At 32.6% G+C, this 15,764-nt stretch overlaps 1 protein-coding gene across 4 annotated transcripts in view; it reads right to left on the reverse strand.

Annotated features, from left to right (window-relative positions):
- Window positions 1-15,764, reverse strand: part of SPOCK3 (SPARC (osteonectin), cwcv and kazal like domains proteoglycan 3) — a 496,712-nt gene that overhangs the window by 165,121 nt on the left and 315,827 nt on the right. For all 4 annotated transcript variants that reach the window (XM_055111986.2, XM_055111987.1, XM_003821795.3 and 1 more), the window contains one exon: window positions 10,886-11,009. In XM_055111986.2, the coding sequence (XP_054967961.1) occupies window positions 10,886-11,009 (124 nt within the window). The remainder of the gene's footprint in view (window positions 1-10,885; window positions 11,010-15,764) is intronic.

Raw genomic sequence — 15,764 nt, forward strand, 5'->3', positions numbered from 1 at the left:
AAAGCCCAAGACAAACACATAAGGCAAAAGCCACGTTGGATGTATAAGGTAGATCTGGATGATTTATGCGATGTGTCCAGGAGGTTGGTTCTGAGACCCTGGAGTGGGGGGTCGGAGACACTGCTGAGATAAATTTTGCTTGCAGGTTTTTATCATCCTCCTGCTTAGAGTTCCCTTGATGATATCCTTAATTAAAAGCTACATGAGATAAATTGAACAGATTTGGTTCAAACACCTGTTGATGGAGTGGCCTACGTAGAGGAACATTCTCCAGAAGCCAAGATATGGAAACAAAGGGCAGATACTGTTTGGAGGCAGATCTCCTGGGTTCACTCACATTTTTGCAAATCATGCAATCAGAGGCACTGACAGCTTTTGTTCCGTGCACTCTTTTCAAGGATGTTTGTGTAGCAAACGGACTTAGAAGGTATTTTCTTCTGAAATACTGGCTTTTGAATTTTAAAAATTTTCTTTCAATATTTTAAGGGTACATTTCCACCGTTTTCTGAATCACATTAATCTTGCTGAGATGCTTTTTGTTGGTATAATGGTACAATATTTTTGGTAGGTAATATGGCTTTTTTGTCTGGATGGACTTTACTTTGGTAATCTCTCATTTTACTGTAACGTGTCTAGACTTGGGTTTCTTCTTATTTATCTTACTTGGTATACACTGTGTTTCCTGTACTTGTGGAATCATGTATTTCATCACTTCTGGAAAGTTCTCAACTAAAATTCTCAACTAAATTCTCTTCTAATATTTTCTCTGTGTTATTACTTCTGATTACTCTCTATATTTCAGATTAAACTTTTGATACTTTCTCATTCTACTCTATAGTCTATATATTCTACCTTTTTGGGACATTTTTCAGAAATACGTATGTGTATACATGTACATAAATATATGATATATATAATATTTGCATATATTTCACACATATGTAACATGATATTTACATATATTATAGCTTATTATTCTATGTTACATACATAATACATATACATGTACACTCACATATATATAAGTTATAGTTCATTATCTTGATTGAAGTTCATCTAATCTGCTGTTTAATCTATTGACTTAATTTTTAATTAAATAATATTTTAATTAAATGCTATTTGGCTCTTTTAAAAGCTGAGTAATTTTTTCTGAAATTATGTTTGGTATTGCTTGAATATTTAAATATCTTTTTAAATGTTTAAATGTTTCATACATTAATATATATTATACAGTTGATGTCTGTTACTAATAATTTGTCTCTAACAATTTTAGAATTTTAAGTATTTAAAATACAAATCTTGTCTTGTTCTTGCTGTTGGCATTGTTCACTCTTGCTCCTGTTAGCTTGCTTCATTTTGTTTATTAGTTTATTTGTATTGTATTAGTGTGCCCCTTTATTTATATTTATTTAATTTATATTTATTTATAAATTATTTATAATATAAATTATAAATAATTTATAATTTAATTTATTAAAAATTAATAAATATTAAAATTTATTAAACAAATTGTGAATTTGAGTTGGCAGAACAAACTCTGTGGAATCCTTAGAAGTTTGAATTAATAATAGATTTCTACAGAGAAAGTATATATTGAGGCTTCCAAGTCTTGGTGTAACTTAATATATGAAATCTCTTAAACGTTCTCAGCTTTGGGCTTGCCTGACCTCTGCTCAGCTGTAGTGTAATTCAGAACACCAGACCCATGCAAGAGCAGCTCAAAAGCATCAACATTATACCATAATAATGGTATTATTACCCCATGCTACTGGAAGGACCTGTAGGTTACTTTTCAGATTTCTAGTGCCTGATGACAAATATTTCCCACTTTCTTTTCACTGGAGGCACAGCTGTTCAGAGGGGTTGTCTAATTCATCGACGTGACTGCTTTCATATCGAGCCTACTCTACCATTCTTTCACAGGCCATTAATCTTAATATTTCTGGATTCTAGTTATTGACAGGTTTTTTTTTTTTCCTGTCTCAGTTTCTATGTTAGTGTTGTTACCTTCTAGTTTCATTTGGCTGTTTATTTGGCTTGCTTCAGATACAAAAACATACTTAATCCACTGTCAATTCACATAACAAGACTAATTTTCTTGGTAGAGTGCATTTAGGGTGGGAAGAGGTTAAAGGCCACTAAAACATACAGTGCTCATAGAGTATATCCAGTGTGATTGTGGGAAAAAATATAATTTGCTCAGATACCCTAAAAATGATATGACAGCCACATTCTATTATTTTATAATTCAAATGATTATAAACTGATATAGATAGATACAATATATGGCATACTATTTTTTTCTTTATCTAGAAAAATAATTGTCATATTAATTTTGAAATCATTTGTGTATTAGTTATTGATATAAAATTAGCATGTTTAATTACATATTATACAAAATCATTTTATTATATTATTACTTTTATATAATCTATATTTTTATTCATAGCCATATTATTAGTCCTGCTCCTTACTAGTTCTATCCCCTATGAACTTATTTAAAATCTCTCTGTTTCAAATTCTTATGTTTAAAATGGGAACAATATTAGTGTATGTTAGTGTATGTTATATATCTTATAGCATTGTTTAAATTAAGAAGTTAATGCATATATAAATTAACGCATTAGCTTAATTGAGTCATTCATTAATATATTAATTTAGAATACTCATTAACACACATTATGCAATAATGATATGTTAATTTTTTAAAAGAATATTTTGTTTGTTGATATGAGTTGGGTGCCTCTGACAAAAAGATTATGGAACTCTTCCAAAGGTGCTGTACATACATTTACTTAATTAACTAGAAACTTTTTGAGTAACTCAGCTGGCATAAATTCTACAAACATAGTAAGGATGGCACATGCTATAGTTATCTTTACATATGAATAACATTATATTAGTTGAAATAAGCCAGACACAGAAAGATAAATACCACATGTTCTCACTCATATGTGGGATTTAAAAAATATTTTGAGCCCCTGGAAGTAGAGAGTAGAATTGGGGGTGTTAGTGTCTGAGAAGGGGAGAAAAATAGGGAGGATAAAAAGAGGTTGGTTTACAGATACACATGGATAACCTATTTACTTTTCTATAATCTTTTTGCGGAGTTGAAATATATATGGTTTCTTTATATCTCTCCCATCACCTCCTGTATTCTTTTTCCTTGGCAAAGTGATGAATAATTAATGTTACAAAGGACATCATTCAGGTAAAATTCACATGTGATAAATGCATCAATTAAGGTCTTGCTGGGAGTTTTATTGCACAGTACAGTGCTGTGGTTAACTGTGTGTGCGCTTAACTGGGCTCTGATTCCAGCATTGTAATTCACCAGCTTTATGGCTGACATGGGCTTCCTTTTCTTTATCCCTAGTTTGTAGACATTATAAAAAAAGTCTTGTAATTTTTTTTAAAGATTAATTTACTACACATAAAATATTTAGGATATTAACTGATATTATTATACAGTTATTTTAGCAATTACTACAAATATTACTAGAACTTCTATTACCACAACTAGTATATGCCTAGTATTATTATTATCATTACACTTCTCTTAAAGAACATGTATATTTAAACATGTTCTACATAGTTTAGGATTTTTTAGATAAATGCATTCCTTATAAATACAAACTAGATGGACTGTTTATAAACTACAAGATCTCTAAGATATAAAAGTTAACATGAAAATTCCACAACTGAATATATGTGGTGTTAGTCCTTTTTTAGTATATAGTAACAAAAGATGTAGACACTGATATTATATGTTCTATTCTGTGATGGCTACAGAAAACTTAATTAACACGGGCTTAAGCTCTATTTAAACTTTTCTTTTTTTACATGCAAAAATCTATAGGTAACTTCATACCTAATGTTGAAAATACTGAACACTTTTCTTATAAATTGGGACTAAGGCAAGGAGATACATTGAACATTGTAGTGGAAGTCCTAACCAAAACCTAAGGCAAGAAATAGAAAGATAAAAAAGGAAGAAATAAACCTGCATGTATTCATGGAGAAGGATATTATATGTAAAAAAATCTGGAGAGATGACAAAACATTACTAGAAATAATAAGTGAATTTAGCAAAGTGGCAATATACAAGTCAGTATAGAAAATTAACAATATAACAATATACTATCAGCAAACCATTAAAAACTGAATTAAAATTAAATTTACAATAGTACTAATAAAAAAGTACTTAACAAATTTAATAAAGGGCATTATGAAATTCTATACTGAAAATTACCAAACATTAATTAATGAAATATAACTAAATGGAGAGATATACCAAGTGTGTGGATTTGAAGATTCAGTACTGCACAATATCTAAAAAATGATTCTAGCTTGTTTTCTATAGAAATTGACAGACTGATTCTGAAATTCTTATGGAAATGCAAAGGGTAAACACCAAAGCAATATTAAAAAGGTATAACAAAGTTGGACTTTGCATCTGAATTCAAAAGTCAGCATTAAGGTACAACAAATTAGACGTGATACAGGCTTAAGGATAAATAGTTCACTGAACATAATAAAGACAGAAACAGACCCACACTTTTAGGACCATTTCATTTTTGACAAAGACATCAAAGCAATCCAATGAAGTAAGATGCTATAAACGATTCTGCAACTGGTTGGCTACTTTTTAAAAAATTTTGTGTAGAAACGGGTTTTTGCCATGTTACCAATGCTTGTCTTGAACTCCTGAGCTCAAGGAATTTTCCCATCTCTGCTTCTCAAAATGGTGGGATTATAGGCATAAGCCACCATGCCTGGCCTGGTTGGCTACATAAAAAAAAAAAAAAACCTACCTTCTACTATACACAAAAACGAATCAGTATCATAGACCTAACCCTAAAAGTTAAAATTTTAAAGCTTCAAGAAGACACAGAAGATTGTTTTCTGCAACGAGTAATAATCATAGAAAATTGACAATATAGGCTTATTTATCATGCATAATATCTAAAAATATATTTTTATCATTAATCTGATATCACAGGCTTTAATTCAGTGAGAAACAACTCAATAAATTTAAAAGCCATATATTTTTATTTTTAAATTTTTTTAAGTGATTCAAATAAAGGTAGTCACCACATCATGTGTAGCAATATAGAAAAAAATGAAGGGTAATTAATTTAAAAAATGAATTTGCTTCAATTTTACATTAAAAAATTGAAATGCAATTAAGAACACGGGCTCTGGACTTAGCTGAGTAACACTGGTCAAATGACTTAAATTCTCTGCTTCACGGTTCTCATCTATAAAGGAGGGATAATAACCAGTTAACATATTTAAAATATTTAAAGTATTTGCCAGAAAATATGGTCTACATAAATGTTTGATTTATATATATACACACACATTATACATATGCACACACACAAGTGTATATATGAGGTTATGAAAGTTAATGTAGTGAAAAGGCCATGGGCTCCCATATTGCAAGATCAAAACACAAGTTATTGTAAATGGTAGACAAAAATCAGGCACCTGTGCCTCTAACTCATTGCATTATATCTTCCCCACAGATAGACCACTGGCAACAAGCTGTGGGAAACACTGATCAGAGCATTAGGAAAAGAACTTAGTATCTAGAAATGCATGTAAAAGTAAAGGGACTGGGGTGAAGGTATTCTGGAGCAATGTACCCTGTGTTCTCTTAGAAGAAGGCATCAGTCATTGATCAAGTCAATGAGCAATCAGGGATTTGAAAAAACAAAACAAACACACAAAAAATGAGTTCTTTTCCTACCTGTGAAGCTTCTTTGCAAGCGTCTTTTAGCTGTTTGCTTCACTGTAAGTGGCAAATTTAAGAATTCACATTTTTCCCAGTAACTGAAGACAAGAGAGGAGGTATTTTGTGCTTCAGCACATGGTTCCAGGGAGTAAGGATAGCGAATGTTGGAAACAAAATCAGTGTAAGGAGAGGAAGGCTTTTCTGACAACTAGAACACTCCTCAAATACAGAGGTTTACCTCGCAGAATATGATTTCATACCAGGGACTTTATTGCATAGACATTTGTCCTAGATGTTCTTTTAAGTTCCTTTTAAATTTGAAATTTTATGATAAAGTTCATTCATATTATTTCCTTTAATGTTCAGTGCTATAATAAGAATGTATCCCCATAAATGATCATGATAATGTTCTGGTGCTGTAATATTGATCGAGTTGGCATACCTCAGCCAAAAATCAAACGCAACCTAAGTGGAAAAGCAAGTCAAATAGAAAGAGTGCACATCCATTTCTGACAGTGGATCTTCCAAAATCAAATGATCTCAGCTCTAAATATTCAGAGGAAAGAAGATAGAACAACTAAATACTAAAAAGTATAACATATCAAACTTCTCATGATTAGGTGTCAGAAATTATCTACCTTTCAAAATGTTCATATAGTTGCTAGAATTAATAACTATTAAGAGAAAGTAAGAACATGACTCAAATATGGAAAAAATAAATGACAGAAAGGTTAAAACATTATAGTAGCATGTTGAAACTTAAAATAGAAAGTTTTTGAATTGTAATAAAAAAATTAGGCCTTCCCCTTTAATGCTAATGTTATTGTTCACACACACACACACACACACACACACCTACCTTTTATTTAAGTATTCAAAGGCAATAATTTGAAGGGATGCACAGTGATTCTCAGCCATGGCTACACATAAAAGTCACATGAGGAGTTTTAAAAATTCAAATTCATGGGGCCCCATTCCAAATCAATTTAAGTAGCATCTCTACAGCTGGATTTGAAAACTGCAGTCTAAAATAGGTAAGCTTTATATTTGCCTTCCTTCAAAACCACACACACACACACACACACAATTTTATGAACAATACTAATTTCTAAGGAATTCATGATTGTTTAGTTCAATTGCCAAGCACTGCATCACTAAATATGATAGAAAAGACTTTAAAATCATCCACTGTTGTCCTCAGGGAATTTATATTACACATGTTCTACTCAAGTCTAAAAGGTTAATATTATTTATTGACTTGTGCTCACGGCAAATGTAACGTACATTTTACATAACAAAGTGAGAAATACATCCATGATCTAACATAAATGGTATATTGAAGAACATTCCTAGTTCTTACTGCAGCTTGACAATACAATCAAAATAGACTTTGCCTGAAGTAAAGAAACGAAGGCCTTCATCTTTTGTGTCAATTTCAAGAATGATTACCTCTCAAACAACCTTGAACAGACTATAGTTTTATTTTTCTGGCATTGCTGAATTTGAAAGAATTCAGAGAACACTGGTTCTTTTAAAAAGAAAGATTAAATAGGCTTCTAAAGAAAGTAAATAATTTTTCTTAACAGGAAAAAAGGCAATGTTCCAAAAATACTTTTTATGAAAATCACAAATGTCCCAAGATTTTTTCAAGTAAGACTATTTATCCATAGTTCCTCATCTATTCATTTTTCTTTTTGTGTATGCATTTTTAAAATACTCTACTGAGGATTTCTAAAAACGTTGATTAACTTCAAAGCTTGAACTCAAATAAAATAATTATTCAAAATTGGTCACATTGCATAATGAGGTTTACCTTTCAAAATTATATCTTAGTTATGTCATTTGGCTAAAGTCTTTCTTTGTGTACCTTCTGATATTCCTCTTTCCCACCACATCCCCCAGCTCCTGCACCTGACCTCACCTCCGGTTAAGATGTGCAATGAAAATATCATTTATAATCTCCTCTCTATAAAATGAGCTGAAAGTAATGAACAAACATTGTGGGTCTAAAATAGAACTTGTAGGAATATTATTTGTAGTATGAAAAAAACACCCTTTGTATCAATGCATGGGTCAACAATTCAGCAGATGAATAGGAAAGGCTTCCACAGCAAGACTGCACTTCCACACTGAATGTAGGGCCCCACATCCAAGACTCATCATATCTGGCTTCTGACTAATCTTTAACATATCAGGACTACTCAGGGGGGGATTTAAAACTTCAAGTAAGGAGCTTCATGGACCCTACTGAGCTTAGAATTTGGAGCTCATCATTATTGTTCAAATGTGTTTAAATCTGACCTGTCATAATTTGCAAGTTTATTGACAAAATTTAGTGATCCAAGAGCCAGAAGAAAGATCTTGTGATATCTTACCTATATTCTATTTTCAACTCTCATAAGCAGATGTTGGGAACATAATAAAATGACATTTACAAGAAAGTACTGGCCTTTGTGGTCTTTGTTCTTGATCAGTAGCTAAATAGCCTAGGGCAATACTTTCTTATGAGGGGGGAACAAAAAAACACCAACATATTGAAGTCCTTAATTTGAGATTCAAATCAAATAAACTCCTAAAAAAAGATTAGTAAGGATAGTTTCACCTAAATCTTTACTGGGCTAAGAGTTCTACTTAGTTTTCATTGTTTTATATAGCTCAGTCTCATTGCTGTCAATGCAAAAGTTTAAGATTAGGATGCATGGTTCAAAGTGGAAAAGTCACTAAGTTAAATTAGAATTAACAGAAATAAAAATGATGATTTAGGGCTATTAAAGACCCATATTCACTTGAAGCATGCTTTTTGTAATGTCTTTCTATGTAAAAAAGCATTTGTTAAAAGTGACATTTATGTAAATAAATATTAAAATAATAATTCAAATATGGATTATCTATAAGATTGGTTGTGTTGATACTACTAATAAAATTAGATGATTTATAAGCCAAGGTATCACAGTGTGCCTCATGCCCAAGGAGAACAATGAGGAAACCCCATGAAATTGAAGATATACCTGAATTAATCTACGTATAATACGTGCTTTTAGTCTTGAATGAGAATATGAGGGCTATTTCTTACATGCTAAGTAACTCTAACATCATCAATCAAGTCTCATCAAGTAGAATTCCACTTATAATTGTAACTTGGTGTCCTATGAAACTAAATTGGGAAAGGAAGGATCACCTGCTAGGAGCAACCTCAAAAGAGTCCCAAAAATGTCAGCAGAAGCCAGTAGACTTCTGTTAGCACTCTCTGGGGATGATGACACCCTAGGCACAAACATATCAGTACTTCTGGCACATATTTCCAATGTTGAGAAAGACATACTTCTACTTAGGTGGATGCCAGTAAAACTTTCCAATCTCTCTACCACTGACTCAATTTGTTCAATCATCTACACTCACCAGATAAAATTAGGATTAAAATTTACTTCATCTGTAGTTCTTCCTATCAGTTTGAATATTACAATCTGCATCCTTCATTATAAGTCAATAAATCAGCAAAATGATTTATACATAATTTCCATGTGGAATTTTATAATATGAGATAGGTTCACTCTCCCTTGTACTGGCAACAGGAATTCACTAAACTTGCAAAGCCAAGGCCCTACCTATACCATGTTAAATTCACCAAGATCAAGACCATGTTGAAAGGACCCCTCACACACTCCTCTCCTAGCAATAACTCCGCTTCTATATACATCTATAAAAGTTTAGCAGGTAGACATATGACAGCTTCACTAAGGATACACAGTACTTGGCACCTAGTATGTACTATGTATGTATTTAGTGACTGAATTAATTAAGAGCATCGTAGTGCACTTTCCCAGATTTGTAATTGTAAAAGGCAAGTGGAAGTTTTGGGGAAATATTTGCTCAGACAGATTATGATTCATAAGCAGGTATCCACAAAACCAAAACATATAAAAGGTAAAAAAATTCTGGAAATAACTTTGCAGTAAGCACAATCAGATATGAACTGAAGAAAGGTTATTTATAGATTTAATGTATACTCTTTATAAGACTATTTAAATTGTTGCTTAAAAATGTATTAATATGTTTTTGTTTTTGTTTTTTGTTTTTTGAGACAGAGTTTTGCTCTTATTGCCCAGGCTGGAGTACAATGGCACAATCTCAGCTCACTGCAACCTCCATCTCCCTGGTTCAAGTTATTCTTCTGCCTCAGCTTCCCGAGCAGCTGGGATTACAGATGCCCAACACCACGCCTGATGCATTTTTGTATTTTTAGTAGAGACGGTGTTTCACCATGTTGGCCAGGCTGGTCTCAAACTCCTGACTCAGGTAATCTGCCCACCTTGGCCTCACAAGTGCTGGGGTTACAGGTGTGAGCCACTGCACCTGGCTTAATAGTTTAATTATAGGGTAAGCTCCTTCTAGGGACACTGCATAATATGCTACACTACCTTTCTAAAATATATATATTTTTAATCTAAATTTTTAAATGTATCCAGTCCCTAGGGTTTCAGATAAAAGACAGTGAACCTGAACTCCTTACTTTCTGTTACATAAGCTAAGGAAATTTATCAATGTCTTATTTAGGCAAAGTTTGTAAAAATCCCAAAATATTTTCACAATATGGGACACTTAATTGGGAGGAACAACAATGTAGAAGAGAGGGCAAAGGCATTGAATCAGAGATTATATCAAATCCTAGCTTCAATGTCAACTAAATATGTGAAAATTGTCAAATTGCCTTTCTGATCCTGGTTTTTTCATCTGGTAAAGAGATTTTTGGTGGCTTAAATGAGATAATATAGGAGATAAAATATGAGATTAAAAAAAGTAATTCTAATGACAGATTGTAGCACATTTATTGTTGTTAAAATAATATTGATCACTAAAGCTATTGTACAGCATGCTAACATTTCTGACTTCTTTCATAGTAGCAACAAAGGAAAGGTTGGCTTTGATATCTGAGGGTTCATAGCTTTAGTATTTCAAACCTTAAAAATTCTGATATAGAAAAAACAAATCCACATTGAATCATATTCCAAACCAGTGAGATTATTCATTTATTTTATAAGTTAAATGAATAATTTGAATTATCACATTGGATAAGCAATGGTTTTAATCATTTACTAATAAGTATGCATCACTTATTTCAAACTAAACAACTGTAGGTGTCTTTACCTGAAAAGAGTAGGTATGACCATCTGAACCACAAACAGGGCTGGGATAGACCACTGGGCACTGCTTGCAGGTGGATAATATGGGACCCCTCCACTGCCTATGGTCTACTCCTGCTTCTTTCATCCTGTTAAAAAAATAAAGCAAGCATATTGAGCATATTTATTTTAAAATATACATTTATATTAGCTCATTCCTCTCCTAAACTGCCATTCCAACTCCTGAAGATACATTAGAATCAACAAACTATTCTCATTTTTAATTTATTATTTCATGCCATATTTTTCATTGTAATCTTTTGATTTATATCTTAAGGCTTGCCTCTGATAAAAAAGAATATGTTCCTTAAATATATTCTGCTAGTCACATATAAATGATAGCTGTATTTCTTCATGTGAACCCTTTTGATAGCCTCAGAAACAGAAGCAACACTTGCTCAGCAATAAAGAACTCACACATCTGGCACCTTCTTAAAAGCCGTCCTCATGTTCCATTAGGAACAATATAAAAAAGATGACATCTAATTCACTGGGTGCCTAAAAGTAAGAGTGGCTTACTTTTAGAGAAAACAGAAATAAAGAATTACAATTTTCCAGGATTTATCAGTATTTAGAAAGCCAAATTGCTAGGTTTAGTGATAACAAATCTCCTTTTGTTGTGTAAAAGTGTCTTAAAATAGATCCATGCAGCTTTGATATAGAATAACTGGAAAAAAATCCATTCTCTTCTGCCACCTACACTTACGATTGGTTGTTTCCCCACTTTGGTTAAATTGCTTTATTCCTTTGCCTATTTGTGTGAACAATTTACACAGAGTCAGGAAAATGGCTTGAAAGTTAGAAAAAAAATTAACTGAGAGTTCATACAAACACATTTAATATTTAAAAGTCCTGTAGTAAATCAATATTCATTTATTACAACTGCTTATGGAGACAGTAATTTGATGCCTATGTCAGGATGAGAATAGATATTTTACCAGAAACATTTTTTTTTCTTTTTGCTTTTTGTTTTCTTTTCATGAATATGTCAAACCTACAAAATAGTGGTCCCAAAATACTATCAAGACACATTTTAAGGACTTTCATTATAAGGAAAGAAGTTTGAACTATGTGTTTCAAATTTTGCCAGAGTTTGGGTGGGCATTACACATTGATTATTTTCTGTCTCTCTCTCTCTGTCTCTCAAAGATTTTCATGAAGCCTATCATAGTTCCAAATACGTTCTCTTTATTTCAGTTTTGTACATTCTGCCAAAAGACCACATTAAAACCTTGCTTTGCTACAAAGTTCATCATATAATAGATACAATGGGAGAAAATAAACATGCAAATTTTTCCTGAAAAACAGTTGGCACAATATCCTAGTGAGAGATAAAACAATGATTGAAAAACGTGGACTATTCTGTAACACTTCAAGATTTATAAATTATGAAAATGTAGCAGATACAAATTTAAAAAAAAATTCTACTTGCACTGAACTTTCACTGTGTGTAATCAAACAAGACATGAAATTATGCAACAATTATTTGCTCTTCAGATACATTAGGAGAAAGTATAAGCAAGTTTGGGCTTCTAATCAGTGAAAAGTATTTTATCAGAGCAAAAGAGGATTATAGTAAAAAAAAAAATAGGACGTATATGTCCTTTATGCTTAGGTTTGTAGCCCATCTCCATATCTCTTTTTTACTTCATCTCATTCTCCTTTCCTAACACATATAATTTAAAAAACCCTAATGATATCTGGAAACTAAACATTGTTGTATTAATAAATTTCTCTTATAAATATAACATTTATGACTTAGAAAATCTTTCAATTTTAATTTAAAGAGTAAATATAACTAGAAGTAAATTTTTAAAAAGTTTGAAGATTTGGCTGGGCACGTTGGCTCACGCCTGTAATCCCAGTGCTGTGGGAGGCCGAGACAGGCAGATCACCTGAGGTTGGGAGCTTGAGACCAGCCTGACCAACATGGAGAAACCCCGTCTCTACTAAAAATACAAAATTAGCCAGGCATGGTGGTGCATGCCTATAATCCCCGCTACTCAGGAGGCTAAGGCAGGAGAATAGCTTGAATCCAGGAGGCGGTGGTTGCCATGAGTCAAGATCACACCACTGCACTCCAGTCTGAGCGAAACTCCGTCTCAAAAAATAAAATAAAATACAATTGAAGATTTATTAGAAATTTGTGAAACTGAAATGAGCTCTTAAAAAGTAAAATTGTAATGTACTTGTAAAATAGATTTTGAAGTAAAACAAGATTAGTTGTTCTTATTCCTTCCAGTTTTAACCATACGGAACACTAAATAAACATGTTCATATTCTTTTTTTATTATTATTATACTTTAAGTTTTATGAGTGTATCAATAAAAATGGTACTTTTTATTTAGTTTTGATGCTGGTCAGGATTTGCTGGAGTGAAATATAATCACCAACAATATACAAATGCATTTCTCAGTCTTATTATAGGAATACAAAAGTACTTCTACAAATTTATAGAAGTCCAACTCTATGTGATATCACCTGTCCACCTATATGTAATATCACTATTCATCATGGGAGAGATTTTTGCATTTCCAGACTCCTTTTATAAAAATGTATCCTAGATGACGAGTTGATAGGTGCAGCAAACCACCATGGCAGGTGTATGTGTATACCTCTGTAACAAACCTGTACATTCTGCACATGTATCCCAGGACTTAAAATAATTTAAAAAAATGTTTCTTATGATTCATAACGTGTTTGGTTTGGCATCAGAGATTGTTCTCAGAATTAGTGTTCTTCTTAGTCTATTTAAATTTTTGTTTTGTTCTTAGAAAAATTAGCCAAGTAGATGAAGATGTAACATTAAAAACTTAACACTTAATACCTATGTATGATATATAATATGTAAACATATATAAATTATATATACACGGAAATCATCTGTTGTTGGTCGGTTTTTAATTCTATTTTGAAGGCCCCATTTAAGAGAGAGCAACGTGTTTCTAAGAGAGAAGTGAAGTCACGTAGTCATTGTATAGGTGAAGATGAGCAAAGCAACATGATTAGGGAAAGGTGTATTTGGCTCAGGCTATGAGAATGGTTGCCTGGCAACTGTGGCAAGAGGAATGCCCCAGGTAAGAAACTAGATCTGGGAAGAGCACAACTAGGCACATTATTCTGAATATTCTAGGTGCAGAAAAGATTAACCTTTGAGCATACATCTGATTTTTTGATACACCAAAGGTCATTTGCAGTTAGTTATTTGAAATTATTAACAAATAGGGTGATACAACTTGCTTCCACTAATGATGTAAAAAACCTAAGCTGGCTGAAAAACTCTGAACATTTTCAGAAACTGGTCTTCCAACAGTAGCTCCACTGGAATAAACGTATGACTTTCAGACAATTATTTTTTCAAAAAAACATTCATTTCTAAAAATCTGACTTAAAATTTATTTAGTTTATAACTGCATCCTATACAGGTCACTGTCACTCACTTGTGATAGTGAGTGAGTTCTCATGAAATCTCCTGGTTTTATAAGTGTTCGGAAGTTCCTCCTTTACTTTTCTCTTTCCTGCTGCTTCGTGAAGGAAGTGCCTTGCTTCCCCTTCCCCCATGACTGTTAAATTTCCTGAGGCCTCCCTAGCCATGTGAGACTGTGAGTCAATTAAACCTCTTTCCTTTACATATTACCCAGTCTCAGGCATTTCTTTATATCAGTGTGAAAACTAATACATACCAATATTAATTTAATTATTAACAGAAGGATTTGATTATAATCTCATAAAACAACATTCATGTGAGAAGAGATATTCTGTGGAATATCTCAACTGATGGTGACTTAATATATTTCTTCTGCACTCAATACACCTACTATTTCATGTCCCAAATCGTTTGCTTTTTAAAATTCTGCCAGAGTTGTGGTAGGATTATTTCTTCAGATATGACTGCCAAGTCATGATTTCTTCCCTATTGGTCATAACTTTTCAGGAAAGAAGGCTACTTTTATTACATTTTGCCATGGGTCTTAGCAAAGGACAGTTGCTATTAGCTGACTGCAGTAAATTATCTTTCAGTGTGAGAAAATTATATAAAAGCTGGAAAAGCCTACATGGAACTTACTAAATCTACAATGAACACTACTTACTTTAAATGATTTCTATATTGTATGTCAGGAATTTGAGCATTAAAGGAAAATATCATAAGAAATAAATTTTAAGTAAGGTATATACTCTATGAATGCAAAAAAGTATTCTGTCGGCCTCCTATCCAAATACTAACCAGGCCCAGCCCTGCTTAGCTTCCTAGATCAGAAGAGGTCAGATAGGTTCAGGGTGGTATAGGATTAGGCTGTAGACTAAAATACTTTATAAAATAAAATACTATTAACAATGTTGCTATAAAAAATGGATGTTATATAAGAAATCATTTGACATAGCTTATTCTGCAATATGAATAACAACCTGATTTGCTCTATATATTTTCAAAGGACAGAAATTCACAAAAAAACAATTTTTAAACATATTTTAAAATACAATGGGAGAAGTAATTAATGAAAAATACCTTTAAAAATTATTCCTAAGATAAATTAGCTACAATCTGATATAGTTTGCATGTTTTTTCCCTCCAAATGTCATGTTGAATTTTGATTCCCATTGTTGGAGGTGGGGCCTGGGGGAAGGTGTTTGGGTCATAGGGGTGGATCCCTCATGAGTGCTTTGGTGCCATCCTCATGGTAATGAGTGAGTCCTTGCTCTATTAGTTCTGGTGAGATCTGATTATTTAAAGAGCCTGGCCTCTCTGTCTTGATTTCTCTCTGGCCATGTGATCTCTGCACACCCCAGATCCCCTTCAAATTCTGCTATGAGTGGAAGCACTCTGGGGCTCTCACCAGAAGCAG

This window comes from Pan paniscus, chromosome 3 (assembly GCF_029289425.2).
Source record: "Pan paniscus chromosome 3, NHGRI_mPanPan1-v2.0_pri, whole genome shotgun sequence".
Lineage (NCBI taxonomy): Eukaryota > Metazoa > Chordata > Mammalia > Primates > Hominidae > Pan > Pan paniscus.